The following is a 20073-nucleotide window of genomic DNA, read 5'->3' on the forward strand; positions in this document are numbered from 1 at the left end:
GCGAGCTTCTTCTCTCTTTTAGCATCGGTTTTTAGTCTTTTTAACATGGTTTTTACTGAAAGGGTTTTTATCATAGGAGCTGCCTATAAGAAAGCAGAAAAGGAAAAGTGGCAGCTACTGAACTATCTTTCGGGGGAAGCCAAAATGGCCATTTATTTGAGTAGAAAGGCCAGAGTGGAGACCGGGGAGGGGCAGGAGGCCGGGGCAGTCTGGCTGTGTAATATCAGGGCCAGACTCTGGCTAGAGTTCAGGTTTTACACACACATTGGAGATTTAGACGCTTTTAAACGACGTTGGTGTTTTGAAAATATTGTTTGTTCCATTGTAAAAGATAAGTTGGTGTTTGCGCAGGTGTTTACTTGATGGGTTATGTGTGGGTTGTTTAAACGGAGCAATCAGTGATTTTAATGCATTAGCGCTTTAACTGTAAAAATTGATAAATGTGAATAAAGTGCTTCTAAAAAAAAATCCCTCTCTCTCTCTCTCCCTCTCCCTCTCTCTCACAAATCTAATATTGTCTCTTTGCCCTCGCTCTGTCCTTCAAGCAGCTAATTGACAATAGCTTTATACAGCATCATGTGTGCCTGTGTCTGTTTACTATGTTTCTGTTTGTTGTGCCTGACCATGTGTGTGTGAGTGTGAGAGTGTGTGTGTGTGTTTCATTGTATATCTTGCAGAGAGAAACAGGATGTGAGATATTACTCACAAACACACACACACACACGCAGGTTTACAATATTTTCTTAACATATTTTGAACAAACTAATAGCTAAACCTTCACTGCCAAATAGTTTCGGATTAATTAGGGCAGCAGTGGTGAACTCAAGGTTAGAGAAGCGTGTGACTAGTAGGTCGGCAGTTCCCTGGAACGACAGGATAAATCTGTGTGGGGAAAGTGAAAGAGCAGCGCTTTTTCTCTCTGCTGTCCATCATGACGGTGTCATAGGAGCGCAATGCCCCAACTGCTCCAGTGGAGTTGCACACTGGCCAGCAGTTGCAAGTGTAAAACAATTTATATTCCATTACTTACTCCAGCCAAGGTCCCCTTGAGGTCCTCTTTGAGAGATAAGTGCACATGGTCAGTTGCCAACAGAGAGCAAAGCATTGAGCTCTGCCGTGTAGTTTTGTGTTGCTTAACACGTCCTCTACCTACACAGCAGAGGGGTTTTTGTCAACAATTCCGAAAACAACATGTATATGATGGAGAGTGGACGACCAGCGACAGGCGCACATTGTGAAATGTCAGTTTTAAACACATGGTTAACGTTGTGAATTCAAACAAAGCTACTTGGTGCGGTTTAGGAAAAGATCATGGTTTGGGTTAAGATAAGTACAGTATGTTATGCAACTTAGGTTATATAAGTAAGTACATTAGGTCAGGTAACTTAAGTACATAAGTTAAAATAGGCCTAGCTTGACTTTTGTTTTCACACAGGACACAAACAGCGGCTTCCTGGGTAAAAGTGATGAGTTTGTTTGACCAAACCATCCACCATGACTTCATGTCTACGTAAAGTCCACCATAGGACACCGGCTATCAATAAATGTAAATATGGGTCGTAATAAGCTGCTTGCACAGATGACCTATACGGCTGTTTGTTTGGAGAGAATGGTCTGTTGTTGATGCATAACTGCATAAAACAAGATCACGATAAGTGCATATATGCTTAGCTAACAGCCTTTGGAAAAGCAATGTGTATTTTGTAGTATATTTTGAATCATAGTGTCAGAAAGCATGTATTTTAACTCTGCTTCCCATAAAATCAGTCTACTGCAAATCTAATGTATAAAACTACATTTGTTCCTGTCATTGTTTTCCCTTTTAAGCGTTTGTCTTTCGGCATACAGTGTGTAGCCTTAAGGCAGTTTCTGAGTGGAATATACAATATATTGCATATATGTTGTATGAGGCCTTAGTTATTTATTCACACCACCCTCTGTATCACCTTTGCTCTCTTTCTACCTATATCTATCATTTATTGCCACTCTTTCATTTCTTTCTTGCCTTCACTCTCTCTATATTTCATTTCCTTGTGTCTGTTGTCTACTTTTAATGTCTTCTGTTTACTTACTTGCTTTCTTTTCTTTTCCTGTTTGTCTCACGTAGACTATGTTTCTGTAATTCTATCTCTGATGTAGTCTGAAAAAACACCCCGTTCCATTCGCTCACTAACTTCTTTTTTTGTGTCTCTCCTCCAAGTTTCTCCTCTACTTTCATCTTGAAAGGGCAGGCTCTCGCTCTCTCTCCCTCTCTCTCTCCCTCCAATGTGCAGCAGTAAGCATTTAGATTGTTTTACAGATTGTGTCTATCCCCCTGATAAAAGTAGGCAGGACCACACACACACACACACACACACACACACACACACACACAAACACAAACTCGTTTCATTCTCCTCATACGAGTCTGAGATTTAAGGCACAAATTCTATGGTGGTTTTCTGTAGCATGTGGTTGGAAAAGAATGTAAAATAAAATAAATGTAAGAGTGACAGATGAGGAAAGTGAGTGCTGGGGAAATGATGTTTGTGTTATAATGAAGATGGATGAGCCCGTTTTTAGCTTGTTCTGAGAGCAGAGAGAGAGGGATGTGGATAAGTGCTCTCGTGTAGAGAAAGAGGAGGGGTGAGAGGGACAGAATAAGTGTTTGAATGTTTTTTTATCCCCTCTTTCTCGGGAAATCTGATATCTCGTTCATCAAAGTCCCTCACTGACAATCTCGGGACCAGGTGTATATACAACATGGTCAGATGCTGAATTTGCATTGGTTTGCTGCATGATTTCGAACACATGTATCTGTTGTAATGTCTGCAGCACTCTCTCTGGTATTATCTATATCCTTGTCTCTCCTAATGCGATGACCTAATATCCCCATAGGATCATTAACGTTTCATCCAGTGTAATTTAATTTAATTTATGGTCAAATGTAGAGAGAGCAACTCAGCCTGTGTGTCCTGTGGGAAAATCTGTATGGAACATGTGAAACGACGTCATAAGAACCATCAACAACAACAAAAATATAATTAATTTCAATGACTACATTACCTAAAATGCCATTCACGTCAATGCATTAGCCAGGTGACCATGCTGGAATGGGGTCTATCATATAGCCGTCTAGTTTCTGGGTGCAGTATTTCAGATGCAGAACTAATTTGACAGCTTTCTTACAATAGCTGGTTTAATGAGATGCATGAAGCATAATTGCCCATCAGCACAGCGCTGTTTCAGACGCAGAGAAGCACAGCAGACCTTTTGGAATCTCATAATAGTGTAAAATGAACGAGGACCGAGTTATTGCACTTTTCTGGTGATAATGGGAGGTGCTGAGTAAAACAAAGAGTCTGTTCTGTCCTCACGGTCTATACTGCTGACTGTCACATACTATTCAACCACCTTTACTCCAGTTTTCAGCTCACATTATAATAGACCTCTGTGGGAACATTTCTCCCACACCATGCTGGTAGTTTTCCTCTTCCCATCTATCAGGATAAATGGGTAGCGAGTACAAATGCACAGGTATTCCATGTAGCTCACTGAACCCTTATTCCATACAGTCATGACTCCTTTAATAATGCAGGGGTAGCGAGCTAAGCCGGAGCATTTTAAATGCTTGTAGGTGCTCAGGGAGAATGGTATATAAACTATAGAGGCATCTCATTTACAATAGGTAATTTATCAAGGCAGTGGGCAGCATGCTTAGGCCCCAGGAGCCCTCAGCATATACACGCACAGTGGAGCTGATTTACACACGCATACACAAAGGTGTAGAGAAGTGCAGACGCATGCACACGCAATGACACGCATAGACATGCTAACCACAGACATACATGCTCTTAGATTTACACACACAAGCTATAGTTCCTTTAATAGAGCGTAGGGTAATGATTTAGGTGCTCTGCTGTCTGCTTGCTGGCAGCACATAAAGAACTATAATCAATAATCCATATCTATTTCACGAATGGGTCGCCTACACGCACACACACGCCTATGCGAGTCAGCACACACACATCTGTGCACACCATGACAAACTAATGCAACACACACTCATACAAAGCAGTCGAGTGTGTCATATAAATGTCTGTGTGTGTGTGTCTTAAGTATCTTATGTGGACCAAAGACCCACACTCACACAAGCAACCAAACTTAAAATCGATCCATTGTTCATGTTGACAAGAAGCAGAGATGATGAGATTTGATGAGATGTGTTTGCACGAAGGACGCATATCAATTTGTGGTGGTTGAGGCACATACCATATAATCACAACGTTCCTCTTCGTACGCTTCCAACAGTATATATTCACAGTATACCATAAATCTGATGAAACTCACACAGGCACAGCAAATTTCATTATTTTCAGTGTTATACGTTAAAAGTTCTCTCTCTTTGTCCCCACTGTCCTTCGCTGAATAGTATCTAATAAAGGACAAATGCCCTGAAGGACGATCCAATAATAAAGGACAAATGTGAATAGCTTAAGGTGGCAGAGCAAAGGGACAGAGAGGATGAAATTGAATGAGCAAATGACAAAATAAAAGGGGAGAGAGGAAGAGAAGTAAGGGTGAAAGAGAAGGAGGAGGCATTAGGTTAAATGAGAAAAACTGAGGCAGGAGGGTGTGTGTGTGTGTGTGTGTGTTTGTTTGTTTGTTTGTGTCTGTATATGTGGGACCCAGACAACATCCTGCTGCTGGTTCACTCGAGGGTTTATCTGCTCTCTGTCTGCCAAGGAAATCACAGACACAACACACACACACACACTTGAAAATATCATGAATGAAAAAATCTCATAACATAAGTGAACTATGCCGTGCTGAAGATAAACGTTTTGGATCGTTAACATAAACTCTCTGAAAGTTGCACTTTTTCAAAATAATAAATCAATCAGTTTTTAAAGTGAAAATTGAGGTTTGACAGTGTTGCTAGTCTTTTTAAAGACTATTTGGGAGTTGTTCAAATTTCAGTACTTCTGAAGCCAAAAATCCATCAGAATACACAAATGAATGAACATGAATTATTATTAAATAGGAAACTAAAGGCGTGTGGGAAACCAGACTCTGGTTTCTGACCATCTGGAAAGGAGAAGGGCAGAGATTTACTGTAGTATGCTGTATGTGTGTCTTACTTTCTTTCTTCTATTTAGTGGAACAACAGAACACAGACACACACAGAAAACATTTACTGCGACTTCAGGAGTAAACGTTTTTAATCTCTCTGTCTTTCGTCAGATCTCCCAGATGATCTCCGAGGACTCCAGAGAAGGTTTGACCGAGGCGGCACTGAACCGCTACAACACACACTCTCCTTCACACACCAATTCAACATCACACACAAACTCGCCGTCTCACACGGCAGCTGTAACCACGACCGCGCCGACCACCACCACCTCTGCTGCCGCCTCCTTCTTCGCCAGGTAAGATGCATTCAGATCAGAGCACCACACATGGAACGAAGATCACCTGACATCCTGTTTCATCTGATCTCTCCACACAAAGCCAGAATGCTGGTCTGTTATTTGGCAAACATTCTAATATTAATGGTCAGGAGGTATATGCTATTCTGTATTGTATTTGATATCATCTAAACTGTCAACCGACAGCTCTGCAATCAATGTGAGTGAATGGAACAAAACCAGACTGAGAAGATTCTAGACAATCACAACACTGATATGAACACTAATCCCACGAGGATTCTTTTTTTTAGGATTTAGCTGCATTATAGGGACAAGAATAATCAGAATTACGGAGAATGTTCGGCACGATACTTTCAGTAAAAACAAGGGTGTGAGATGCACTTTACTAGCTGATTTGTGCCAAATTAATCTTAGACACGGTAGACAGACACGGTCCGGCTGCTCATGCTGATGTCTCACAAATTGTCTAATAGAGCAGAAAGAATGAAAGAATGGGAATACAAACTACAACTATATTGTAAAATTTTGGAAAATGAAGTTGTTGGAAAAATGAAATACTGTTATATATTGTGCCTAAGCGTACTTACTTATTTTTTTACGTGTTAATTCATATCCAGTCAGTGGTCATTGATGAGCCGTGTAATCAAATCTAGAGAAATGCAGAGCGACAACATAAATAAGACACGGGTAATCTGGGTAAATTATTGATGAATAAACATGGCAAGCTCGAAATGAATGAGTAAATTATTGATGGGTAACACAGTGTGTTACAGTGTCTGAAGTATTGAGATGTCGTACCTAATGAGCTGCTTTAAATCACATTTTGAACCATTGGTTTCCCTCCTCACTTTCACACATGCTCTCTCCTCTCCTCCATTGGTGTGCACATTCCTGTATTTTTTTCTTGTGTGTTTTCCAAATCTGCAGATAATTCAGTGTATATTTGATATATGAGTGATGTGTGTCAGTGTGGCAGACAAAGTGCTGTCTGGCTTATAAGCATCTGTGACCAGGCGCAACTCGTACATTTTATGGGAACGCACCAAAAGACACGTGCACACACTTTCTTTAGCTTTGCTTCTATGACCCCCTGAACTTTCAGGTAAAAAGGACCTTTCACGCACACACACACACACACACACACACACACACACACACACACACACACACACACACACACACACACACACACACACACACACACACACACACATCTGGTTGACATTCCAGACATACAGCCAGCTGTCTTTGGGCTGAGTGTTAACCTTCGAAGTGAAAGAACAGGGTTTGTTTCATGGTACAGGTGTCACTGTCAGAGAGCCATGGTGTGGTTGTGTGTGTGTGTGTGTGTGTGCGTGTGTCAATCTTTCTCTCCTGTTTCAGGCTGTATAATTACTGTAGCCCCTTGACGCTGTGATATGTAATTTCCTCTTAAAATCAGAGTGACAGTGTGTTTGTTCTGTTTGCTTTTCAAAACTTTACACACATGCACAGTTTGTCAACAATTTTCCTGTCATTTGTGGGTGTGTGTGTGTGTGTGTGTGTGTGTGTATATGTAGTGGGATTTCAGTTTAATTGGCAAATGGCAACAATGTGCACTCTGTCACCTTGTGTGTGTGTGTTCATGGTCGATGGATGCAGCGCTGGTAAATCCCATGGCTGTCGTGGTCTTTACTCTCAGACGTGGACTGCATACAGACATTCTTATTACGCACACGCACAATCTCCCCCTTGCTCACCGTCTGCGTACATCTAAATCCCCAGGTCCACCACATCTCCTCTCACCTGATCCCTTTCTTCCTCCAGGTCCTCCTGTTTCTATCCATTTTCTTCTCTACATCTAATTCCTTTCTGTTTTGCTCTCTACTTTCTTCCCCTCCTCTCCTCCTTCTCTTTTGTTCTTCTCCTCTTTTTCTAACAATTTCTCCATCTCTACACTGACCTTTTCTTTACCTCTACTAATGTGCATGAGAGTAATATCTATCATTAGTACCGATCTGTCTCTGAATATGTCACACTCACACGGTAGCGCTCCATCTTTCCTGTGGTGCAGTGGCCCTCTGGGGACGCCGGGCGAGAGGATAGAGACATGCTGTACGTGTGTGTGTGTGTGTGTGTGTGTGTGTGTAGGCTCTCCCTCACTGGGGGAAGGGAGTTTCTATCAGTGAAGGATTTTTTCGTGCATGCTCCGAGGATTTGATCTTTGGGGATTCGGCGTGGTGTGTGTGTGTGTTGTTGGAGGTAGCAGAGCAAATTCATATGTCCCAAGTGAATAGGTGAATTGGGAAGGCGTTGTTATTTTATGGACACAGGGTGGCTGTGAAAGCACTGTCTATTACTCTGTTCACCTCGTGCTGCCTCTCTTTTCTTTCATTTAAAAAGGTGTACTCCATGAAAATAATAATTGGCCACTAATGAGGCTCATAATGGCTGATGGATGATTTACATATCAACTACCCGATCACATCAGAACCACATTTGTTGTTGGCCTTTTGCTCATGTGTCCTTTAACAGTAATTAAAAGTGGTTGTCTTTTATTTTGACAGCCAATTTGCTCTTTGAGTGACCTTGCTGTTTTCAATATTAGAGGGGGAAGCAGCAAGAGAGAGCTAATTTAACCATTTTATACATTAGATAGACGTGAAAATACTGAAAGCTCACTGTGCTGCCCTCAGTATATGTGCTGTGATACACCTTTGCAGTAAACTCCTTCCTGACATCACGACTCTGAAGACAGTGCCCGTTGTCCACAGGTTTAATGACGAGAGAAAGAGTAAAACTAAAACACACAAAATCCATAATGAACACAAATAAAATTATTTCTCTTTAACCTTACACATACACACAATGTACATATACTGATTCTTCAATGAAATACATTGCTTTGTTTTTAATCGCTGCTTTTTATGTATTTACTGCTGATATGAACTTTAACAACAGTCATAGCGAAGTTATAAATGACTCGATGGAGTTTGTGCATAAAACTTCCCAAAACTAAACATTGTCACAAAAATAATCATCAGCGATCATAAGTAACAATAAAACAAATCAATACATACCAATGATGCTATCAAAAGGCATAAGATGCAGGCAGACTCAACTGGATTGGAAAACTACTGAAAACAGCGGCTCTGAGCCATGCTCTTCCTTCACTTCCTGATTATAAGTCACCTGACAAGACACTCACAAACACTTGTTTCTGAAATTTGTATTAGTTTAGTTAGAAATGGTTTAACACATCACACAAAGGGTGTGGGGGCACACTGCTGTAATGAAAAAAGCTATTTGGTTCAGACAGATTAGTGACCAGCTCAGTTATCTACAATATCACAGACCAACATGTGTACGTTAAAGTACACATGAGCCAGAAGTATCATGTGGCCATCTTAACTCCACGTTGAACACAGAAATGTATAAATATTTTAGTGTTTAGGTTTGTGTTACAGTATAGCATGAGATGGCGTCTTAAAGGGAGTAGGAAATGTGTAAATTGGAGGCTATATGTACATGTCGATAGATAGAGAGTGTCAGTCAAGCCAGTTTTCTGTCCATGCAAGCCTTGTTGCCCCACCACGACAAACACATACACACACACAAAGACACACGCACACACACCTACACGCGCACACACACACACACACACACACACACACACACACACACACACACACACACACACCATGGCTCTCTGTCTTTCCCTATATCTCCCTCCACTGATGGCCTGTTAAATAGAATGTAATTAGCTCCTGAGCCAACAACATAGCCCAGAGACACCAGTTATAAATCAGCTGAGTGTGTGTGTGTGTGTGTGTCTGTGTGTGTGTATGTGTGTATGTCTTTCGAGGGAGTCTATGTATGTGTCGAGTGAAAGTGTTTATCGTTGTGTGGAAGGGAGAGGAAAACAAAGCAACAGCATGTTAGTAGCTGGGCTATCTGTGACCTGTGCTGCGTTCTAACAAGAGAGAGACACATGAATGGACCGAGGGGAAGAGAGGCAAGGATGGGTGAAGGGATCAATACGTGTAAGGACGGCTGAATGGATGGTGGGATGGATGGGTGGAGAAGAAGGCAAAGGATGAAAAGATAAAAAATAACAAGGGGGAGAGGAATAAAATAGAGGGAAGGATAAGGGGATAATTGTTGAGTGAGAGGGATTTAGAATAGAAATAATAGGGAAGTGAAAGACAGAGGAGAGAGGAGGAATGAATGAAGGTAATGGAGGGAGGGGAGGGGATGGAGGGGACAGTGGAAGAACTGATGGGTAGAGAGATGGAGAGGATGGATGGAAAACAAGCGCCCTTCAGTTTAGGGTAGGACTGGAATAGATCCACTTGACCAAATCCCAGGCCACTTGTCATTAAACGCTACCAATTAGCTGGCGTTTGTGTGTGTGTGTCTACCATGCTTGAATTGTGCCATAGATTACACCAGTTAGGGCAGGGGTCAGCAACCTTTACTGTCCAAAGAGCCATTTTGCTCTATTTTCCACCAAATAAAATGTGTCTGGAGCCGCAAACGCTATTCGATATCACTGTTTATATACGTTTTATATATAGTTATATTATATATACAAAAACTATAGTTTGTTGTATTTATGAAATAATAGAACAAGAATAAAGACAATTATTGACATTTTATTGCTATTTTAACTTTCATGAAGAGGAGAAAAAACATAGTTCTGTGACCTACATTGAGGTCACAGAACTAAACACAGAACTATGCAGGCCTTGAGTCCTCCCCATAGTTGTGGGAAATAACTTAGAAATAAATATAACATATAGCTGCAGAAGTGAATCAAACACAGAACAAGTCAAGTCTATTTGGGTCCTCTGCCCATGTTTGTGGAAAAAATATTAAATAAAAAGTAGCTTACTTTGAAATAAATATAACATATAGCTGCAGCCTAATATCTTAAAATGAGTGAAGATAAAAAAATAGGCAGTTTGTATTTAAGTAAGACTAAAGTCCATTTCAGTGCGATGTCATCCTCTTCTTTCCTCAGACACGTACAGCCATCAACCGTCGCGCCTGAACATAAAAACACAACTACATCAGTTCAGGATCTAAAATAAATATTTTTCTCCAAGATAATAGCCTATTAAATGATAATGTTCTCACCTGTTTAATGTGACTTTTGTTTCTGAACATCGCTGCAGAGTTTCTCTATGTCAGGGCTGTAAGATGTGACTTTGAGCTTCAAACAGGACTGCAGGCTGTCATCTGTGAGGCGGGAGCGATATTTAGCGCATCTCCAGCTTGATCTTTTTCAGCAAATGCTGTGTGTTTGGTCTGAAAGTGTCTTTCAACATTCGATTTTTTGTTGTTTGCAAATTTCTCGCCACATATTAAGCATACAGGTAGGCCAGCGTTGTTGGCAGTGAACGCAAATAAATAATAATAAAAACGTCCACGCAGAATTAAATTCTCTATTTTCTTCCAGGAGTTTTCTTTTTTTGGATTTATCCATTGATAACCTTACCGAGTCTGCAATCACGACGAGCCGCCTGCAGGGGAAGCTTGACGGCGACGTAATAGGATGTGACGCACATTTTAGTTGACTAAATATTAAAACGTTTTTTATTTTCCGTGACACAGTATCACCTCAAACTCCAAGATATGAGGTGTTCCCTTTGAAAGATTGTCCACTGACAAAAAACATTAAAATAAATTTAATTTAATTTAATTTAAAAAAAAGTTTTTGCACAAAGACTCAGGGAGCCGCAACAGAGGGGCTCGTGAGCCGCGGGTTGCCGACCCCTGAGTTAGGGTGAGAGAACATAATAATAGAGTAATAGCATACATACACACGAATGAATATAACATGAATATAAACATGTTACGAAATTGATGTGGCTGATGGATTTGAAGGATCTATTATAAAAACAATCACAAAACAGATACTGTTGCCCGAGGAGCAAGTGTGAATCTCCAGCAGCAGAGTAACCGTGCATGAATCCATCACAGGCGTGTCTCATCCTAGAAGCACCAGCACTGCCGCAGCTGCAGCAGCCTGTAGTTTCCATTGTTACATTTTAATTCAAGCACATCTTTCTGAAACTTCGTGAGCCTTTTTATGATATATAAAAAATGCCACAATTGTAACTAACACCAGTATCATTTTTTAAGATACGGTGAATTCCTGCACCTCGTGTATCTTCCTGCTACATGGGATTGTCTGAGCATTCAAGTTACACAATAAGAAAACCTGTAATCGCTTTTGATTGCATGTGATGCAATATGTATGGGAGCATAGCTGGCACACAATGAAAATCCAATTAGTGGTCTTCTTGTGGAGCTTTGTTTCAAACAGTATGTGCATCCACACACACACATCCACACTCACAAACACACACCTACACAGATTCACACTCACAAATCTCCTGGGAGAGCTAGTCAAATGGTGAAACGCTTGTTCTCTGGGTCACTGAATCCACATCTCCTCCCTTCTCCTCCTCCCTCCTCTTGCACTGTCCCTCCCTCACTCTCTCTCTCACTCTCTCTCCCCCCTCCCCCACCCCCTCACTTTCATTTCTGTAACGTGGTGCAGTTAATTGAAAGCCAATGGTGTGAGAATATGGCTCTTTGACAGAAAGTGTTTCAGGGTGCAAGGTCTTCTCTCTATCTCGCTATCTTTATAATCAAAGAAATATATGTGAGGATAGATTAAAGCAGAACGGAGCAGAAAATTCCCGCCAGAGAGAGCAGTTTTAGAGGTCTTCTATTTCATCATATCGTCAATACTGCTCCTGCGTGTAACTCAGTTTGTCAGCAAATCTGCTTGTTTGAATTGTGGCTTCATAAATTGCAGGAAAGGAATTACATCGACACATACGCGAATATTTTGTACTAATGACAATAAATCATGCTGAATTACTGCCTGCAGATTTACTGTAACTGGGTTTCCTGCTAGATCACTCTCACTTAACCGTTCTTCCTCTCTCTGCACAGCCATGGTCAATGTGGCCAATGCCTTTGTCAAAAGGAAAACAATGTATTATTCGCTGTGCATCCATAGACCTTATTATCTACATATCATGAACTGCTCAGCCTGTTCTAATCCTTCAAGACGAATGGTCACACTACTAACGTTAAACTTCAAGAGGTTTAACTTTTAAAATGGCTGCCTTTTTTAAACGGTTTGAACTAAATCATCAAGTTCTCCGAAGAAGGTTATGTGACAGACTCAACCAAAGTTTAATGATGCTGCTGAATTTCTTTCATTCATGAAGTTCTTTCACTTCAGTTGATCCTGTAAAACTGTCTGCCAGGTGTTGCATACTTCCTAACTGTTGTACTTTTGTGTCTTATGTTATTTGGCCAGCAAATTGTTCTCAACGGTGGAGAAATCCGAGTTTCTCTGCCATCATGACTTTTTAGCTAGCTAGCGAACAATGTACACAATAAACTTGATTTACGAAACAGAACGTTTTTATATATGCAACAGAGCTCTGCTTCATTTTAAATCCTTAGTCATGTAAGTTAGTCTACTTTTGCAAAACTCTGATTAGAACTAATCTTAGGATGAATGAATCATTGCTGCTGCAACCCAGCCTAAGTTAAAGTAGAGACGATAATCAATGCAATGTGTTTAAAGTATCAAAAGTAAAAGAACTTGTGAATACTGATGCATCAACTCATAAGTAGCATTTGACTCCAAACTATCAGTTTGAGGTGAAGCTAGTTTCAACTTCTTCATGTAAAGTTCGTTTAGTCCAGTGGTTCCCAACCTGTCAGACCCTTCAAAGGGTCACATTGTAAATCTGAGGAGTAGTGAGATGATACTCGGGAGACAACAAAACCCCCCAAAGCTTTGAGACACAAATCTATTTTCACTTTACGAACTTTTGTGTCAGCTTTGCTTTTTTTGGGAGATTTTGGAGTTTTACCATGCTGGGCCTCCACCAGTAATTAAAAACAAATTTAAAGTTTGGAGAGGAAATGTCTCTTGCAGATCTGAAATATAACAGAGGACTTTGACTAGACGCTGCTTTGCAACAGGTCACAAGCTTTAAACATTGGACACACCCAGTTTAATCTTAAACAATCATTGTATGTTGTACCTATATTTAAATCTTAAACTCAAAGTAACGTAGTAATGTAGAGGAGTAAAACACACAATATTTCCCTCTGAATTGTGTTGAAATAGAGGTATTAAGTAGCACTATTTCTTTCATTTAGGTTGAAGCATAAATTCAGTATGTTATATGGATATGCAGTGTTTCTGCAGGGGAAGAAAGAAAGAGATAAATAAAATGGAGGAGGAAAAGTTATACACTAGAGATGATGTGAAGTACCGTTGTGCTGAGGAAGGCAGACAGGAAGAAATTGCTGTGTTGAAGTAAGAAATGAGGAAGGAGACAGAAGCGAGAGTTAGAAGCTGAAGTTAAAAGGAGACAGCGAATAAGGAGAATCTGAGGGAAGAGTAGATGGAGTATAAATATAATTTCTGGTGGCTCCTTTTGAGCTGAATGCTGCAGGGAATTGAGCAGCAAGAAAGCAAATGAACCACTCCCCATCCAGATGTTCCTACATATGTAAACAGCAGTGTGTGCGTGTGTGTGTGTGTGTGTGTGTGCGTGTCTGTGTGTGTATGTGCATCTGTGTGTTAAAGGGTGTGTAATCGAGCTCTATTCTGCAATTAGCATATTTGCCAATTGCCATGGCGGTACTGTGGCAAACTATGGGAGGGTGTAATTATAGACCCATGTGTGCATGCAAATGCGCCACCATCCATCCTGTCCTTCCTCATCTCCTTTTATTTCTTCATTTAAACTACTGAGTGTGTGCAGCATTGTTTTTACAGTTATAAAGTGTAGTGTAGTGTTTCAACAAATCAATTTGATTGATGGACTGGCTTCTCTCCTTTCCTCTTTCCTCTCTCAGAGCTGCACAAAAGTTGAACTTAGCATCCAAGAAGAAGAAGAAGACCGCGGCAGTCATGGCCCCAGTGACATCATCCTCACCGTCATGTGAGCCCCCTCTGTTCCCCACCAACTTTAGCTCCGCCCTGTTGATGGCCCCTCCCCCGGCTCCACCCTGCCTTCTCCGTGCAGCCAACAAAATCAAAGATACCCCTGGGCTTGGAAAGGTAAAGGAAATATACTTCTTCAAAGTCTTCCTTGAAATATATAGTTCGTCTTTATTTTTGATTAGACTGTCCAAAACACGGTTATGTGTATGGACTGGTTTGTTCATAATGGGGAATGAATATTCATTGACTTATATTTTGATATCTTTGGTAGGTGACATCATGCGATTTATTTCATATTACAAGTTGACAGTTTAATGTTTGACATTAATTAAATTTTTTTTAAATTGTGTCAGACACATTTAGTTTGTTATGAAGTGTGTTGTGATAGATAGACTCTTACTCATCTTCCTTGGCTTTTGAAGATGACCCTGTGTCATAGCACCGGAATCCATGAAGTCAAGCATTTTATTTTATCAAGAAAAAAAAGCCAACATCAGTTGATGGAAAACTGTTTTTTAATTTGTTAGTTTTATTTGTATAGGTTTTATTAATTTGTCATTGAGGTTTTTGTTTTTTGTTGCCTTATTAGATATTGATCCATTTCGCGGGGTATGGAGGTGTTGGTACTATCACAAAAAAGTGCTGATTTAGATTATTAATTTTATTCAAACTATTTGTAAGTAGCCCGAGTTTCAGTGTCAGTACTTGGTGATCTGGTTTTATTCACTGGTAAGTTTTAAAACTTGTATTTCTAGTATTTCATCATGACCGTGGCTGGTTTGTCTAAATCAGGGGTATTTAATGAAGATTCAGCGAGGTCAATTTAGAGGGAATTTCCTCATGCAAAGGTCCGGAACATCACAATAACGTTTCATTTGCGCTCTGATTTAGTCCCATAGACATTGAAGTAGCCAACAGTTGTATTAACATCTGTATGTCGTCAACAACTGACTATCAAATCAAATAAGGAAAGTTAAATTGAATAATATCTCAACAATATTTAAAATTACAGATTTAAAATTGAACTGTATTAATTATAAATAATACATACTATAATAAATAAATGTTATCCTCTCATTTCAAATAAAATACGTGCTGGATAAAAAAAAATACACAATACAAAGATTTTCAAAAATGATTAATTTTAGAAAAATGAACTGAATTGTCTTTGCACTGCAGCTTTAAATTCAGTTTATTCAGGTGTGAAGTGATATTATATTCTTATCTTCTAAAAAGAGAAAATTGTGTGCAGGGACTTTATCTGTGGTTATTAAAACCACCTGTTTCAGCTCTATTCCGTCTCTGTTAACATCATTGTTGCACAGTGGATTAACGTATTGGGATTCTGATCATATTGGGTTTATTTTTGTGTTTCTAAATTTGGCTTTGAATGAGTACGTTTTCTCAAAAGACTTCATCATCGTCACGACCTCACGGAACATGAGACACACTGCTTTTGAACTGGTTGTGGGAATAATACACATATAAGAGTCTGTCCATTCTTGGCTAAAGGCTCATAGTGAAGCTGTCCACATTTCTCTTTTTTGAGCACGTCAATAACTTCTCTGACTCACTTTTTCCGACAGTTGGGTCTGTGTGGGAATATCGCACTCGAGTCGAGGGCGACGCTTATCGGAATACACATATTTGATTGGCCGAGTAGCGTCACGTGAGATGGTTTACAACACATAGAACTGGTCGGTGTGTTTCCTGGACCGCTGAACGATAGCAAAGGCTAGAAAAGCTGCGCTCGTGTGTGGATGTTGTGGATGTGAGGGGGTTTCATGCTTCTCAAGTGTGTGCAATATTGATCGTCCATGTAATGAGTTTTTAGTGCCCCCTCCTCCACGGTTTGAGTGAGAGGATCACTGACTCCGTGTTTGTGTGTGTCACTGCTAGAAAAAGAATGACGATGGAGGACACAATCAAACAGAAATCAAACAGCCATGTGTCCATTACAGCACACAGAGAGGGAAAGGGATTCCACACATCCTGTTGTGATTACGAGTATGAGTAAGAAAGAGAAGAGTGCATCACAGCTACCGGTAGTTGCGCATGTTGTGTCTGTGAGCTCTGGTGTGTCTGTCTGTCTGTCTGTCTGTCTGCCGTCTGTCCGTCCGTCCGTCCGTCCGTCCGTCCGTCCGTCCGTCCGTCCGTCCGTCTGTCTACTTGCATGCATGTGTGACGATGTTGGACTGTTGACAGAAAGAGAGAGGGGCATGACATGCAACAAAGGCTTAAAACAACCAGGGAAGTTGCAGTTATTTGGCATGTGCTGTAACCATTCGGTCACCAGGGTACCTTTACTTAAGTAATGTACTTAAGTACAATTTTGAGGTACTTGTACTACCTTTCCTTTTTCTGCTTCTTTATACTTCCACAGTTCTACAAGTCAGAGGCAAATATTAGGCTTAATTTATTTGATCATTTAGCTACTGGTCACTTTCCAGATTCTAATAAATAATAGAAAATATAATGAATCAATACATTTTGACATTATTATATCAGTGAGCCTTTATTGATCTCCAGGGGAAAATTCACAAGCTACCCAAAAGTATATCAAGTAGTTTCTACAATGAAAGTATTTGAATATTTTGAAATGAACCCCACATTTATCAGCTACAGTGGACTAACCTTTGATCTAAATCCCACACAGCCACAATGTTGTGGTTTAGGTCTGCCCATAGACTGTATGTAAGAAGTGGACGTAGTCACCGTGTTGACACCCATTGGTTTTGTTGACTACAATTTTGAAACCTCGAGTTCAGCATTTTGCTCGTCGCCATCTTCGTTTTTTGGCCGTCACCAGAACTAGAAGTTACACGAGAAGGTGGAGCTAGGTACAATCGAATGCTGAATAAGACATTTTTAAGCAACTAAAGATGCGACAATTAACTTTCAAGAACAGAAAACACACTGTGAAAGGGTGAAAGTTGTAAGAAGAAAACAAGGACAACTCCAAGACAACACCATGTAGCGACCTGGCAATCACAAGGTATTCACGCTAAAAGCATATCCTGCTTTATTGTCTATTTTACTCTGAGTGGGACCAACATTTAGTAAATGAGCATCATGCTGTGTTGAATAAGACTTGAAACTAGCGATTAAGACCATTAACTCATGTTTACAGTGTTTACTGAGGTAATCCATAAATTGAGAAGTTGAGTCATTTTCTCATAGATTTCCATACAATCAGACTTCTTTTTGCAACCAGAGGAGTCGCCCCCTGCTGGCCGAAAGAGAGAATGCACGTTTAAGGCACTTCCACATAGGTTTTCACTTTTTCCCTTTTCAGACTCGGAGGTTTCGCATATTTTCTGTCACTCGCCCGTGCCTGTTATCATACATACCATGTTTTAGTTATGAACAAATATTCTAAATTTGTTATTTCTAGCAATTGATTGACAGTCAAATCAATTGTTAAAGTTGCAAAGATAAAGCAGTCATTACACATAGACACGTGATTACAGCCATGCAGGTAGAAATGCTTTCACTTGAGAAACACTATCTAGTTCTACTCTAGAAATCTCAGTCATATTTAGTTGAGGCTTTTCACACTTTATTTGTCTTTTTTATACACCTGATTATTTCATGTGTTGTGTTGTTTTTTGCTGGATCCCTCTGAGTCTCTATCTCCGTTGCTGTCCATATGGAGGTGACAGATGTCCCCTCAGTTGTCAGGGAGACAGATTCACACTCTCATATTTACAAGCGTACTCACACACACAGCAGCCAAATTATACTGACATTATGGACCCCTACACGACAAGCCCATACACAGTATACATTATAAACCACATACACACAAACCGTCTTCACCGTCTGTCTGTCTCTCATTCTAGCTTCTGTTTCATCCCACGATGATCTTCTCGGATCTTGTGATAGGAGTGATTAGCTTGTCTGGCCGGCCGTGCTGTGTACAAATGCCTGCTGCTACTACTGTTTAATTTCAACTGCCAAGCAGCGCCCTTTACACAGTCATGTGGACATCTCACAGTAATCATTCTGGTGTGATCTGTGTTATGGTGGAGCTTTGATGAAGTCCAGTTGTTTTAGCCACTTTGTCTTCCTGTTGCCCTGCTGGCAGACGGGTCCTTTCTGAAATCTATTAAACCACAACTTGTTTTTACACATCAGCTTTTGTACGGAACAAGCGAAATATAATTTGTTAATTTGGGGATTTTGACAGAGCTTAATGCAAAGCTTGGCTAAGCATTTTCCGGCCTTAACGTCTTGAATTCTGAATGGTAATTCTTTTAAATTGCCTGTATTTAACTAGTGTTCCTGACATGTTATCCTTCGCTTGTGGCAACATTGCGCGAGCCTCCACAAGAAGTCAAGTATTAAATGCACTACAAAGAAGCGAAATTTGAATACCCTGTAAACAATAAAATGTTTATTTTTAAGACCTCTTGTTTCTAAAGCATTTTTTTAAGAACAGGTTGTCTTTGTAAAATGTTAAGAGTGGTTTTATCAGTGAATTATTTGTTACAGTCATGTCTGAAAAGCGTAAAGCTTCCGGACAGAAAGCACCAAATAACAAAAATTCGTAGGTGCTGGACCAAGCTCCCCAACAATGTGCGGAGACTTTGCGCACAACACGCAAGCCGTGGTGAGGTGATGATGACTTTCTTGCACGTGCGCCATATAAACCAAGCTTTAGTTGCCTCTCATTGCTGTGGTTTGGAAAGAAATGGGGAATAAAATAAGGACAGGACATGTACCAAGGCATGAAATTATTCTGGTATTTGGAACATAACAAGCCTCTCCTGTGAAATCAATTGTAGCTTGCCAAGACCTAATCACACACACATGCACACACACACACACACACACACACACACACACACACACGCACACACACGCACACACACACACACACACACACACACACACACGTGCATATGAGAAGAAAATGACTGTGGTGACATTTCTCAAGCTAAAATGTCACCTGCAGTGGGGGTCGGCTCCCTGCTGAAATGGCATTTGCACACATTCACACTCATACACGCATGCACACAGGCTTGTATGCTCACCAATTTATAGGATGATAGTGTACAATGAAAGATGTCAAGGAAGCGGCAAAGCCCCTGGTGGAAGTGTGTACGATACATCCTGCAGAATGGGCTTGTCTGCCAGTGTGATGGGGGTTTAGTGTTCTGCCCGATGTTAATATGGCTGAAAACAGATTGAGACATCACATTTAAAGCCAGGGGAAATCAACCTGCACAGGTCAGATGTACTGGCTGTGTGTGTGTGTGTGTGTTAGAGAGAGAGAGAGAGAGAAAGAGAGAGAGAGAATCAGACTATAGGATGTATCCCTCATTGGACCACTGACTGGCGTCTGTATCTCAAACTCCGTTATTTATATACACAGCGCTTCTCTACACGTGTTGTTGGTATAAGCTCTGTTTCACTTTAATCAAATCAGCCAGCTGGGAGCCTTCCATTCAGACCCCTGACTGCTGTGGGAGATTTGTATCAGTCGAGGAAGTTAAGCTGTGTATATATTATCACTTAGAAAACCAAATGCAGAGAAAACCAAATACAGCAGAGACTGCAAATGACACATTTTTGAAGCTGTCAGATGAAAACTAAAGATGTGAAAAAATACAGAGGATGTCAACGATTGAATAAAAGCAATCCTTATCTGTAATTACCAAATACATCTAATTTTCTGATTGCTTTCTATGC

The 20073-nt window shown here is 40.4% G+C and overlaps 1 protein-coding gene across 1 annotated transcript in view; it reads left to right on the forward strand.

Moving 5' to 3' along the window:
• Positions 1 to 20073, forward strand: part of kif26ba (kinesin family member 26Ba) — a gene marked incomplete at both ends in the record, with an annotated part of 87495 nt that overhangs the window by 34801 nt on the left and 32621 nt on the right. The window contains 2 exons of the mRNA XM_079292521.1: positions 5224 to 5408; positions 14292 to 14496. Of these exons, the coding sequence (XP_079148647.1) occupies positions 5224 to 5408; positions 14292 to 14496 (390 nt within the window). The remainder of the gene's footprint in view (positions 1 to 5223; positions 5409 to 14291; positions 14497 to 20073) is intronic.

Source organism: Melanostigma gelatinosum (assembly GCF_949748355.1).
Source record: "Melanostigma gelatinosum genome assembly, chromosome: 2".
NCBI lineage: Eukaryota > Metazoa > Chordata > Actinopteri > Perciformes > Zoarcidae > Melanostigma > Melanostigma gelatinosum.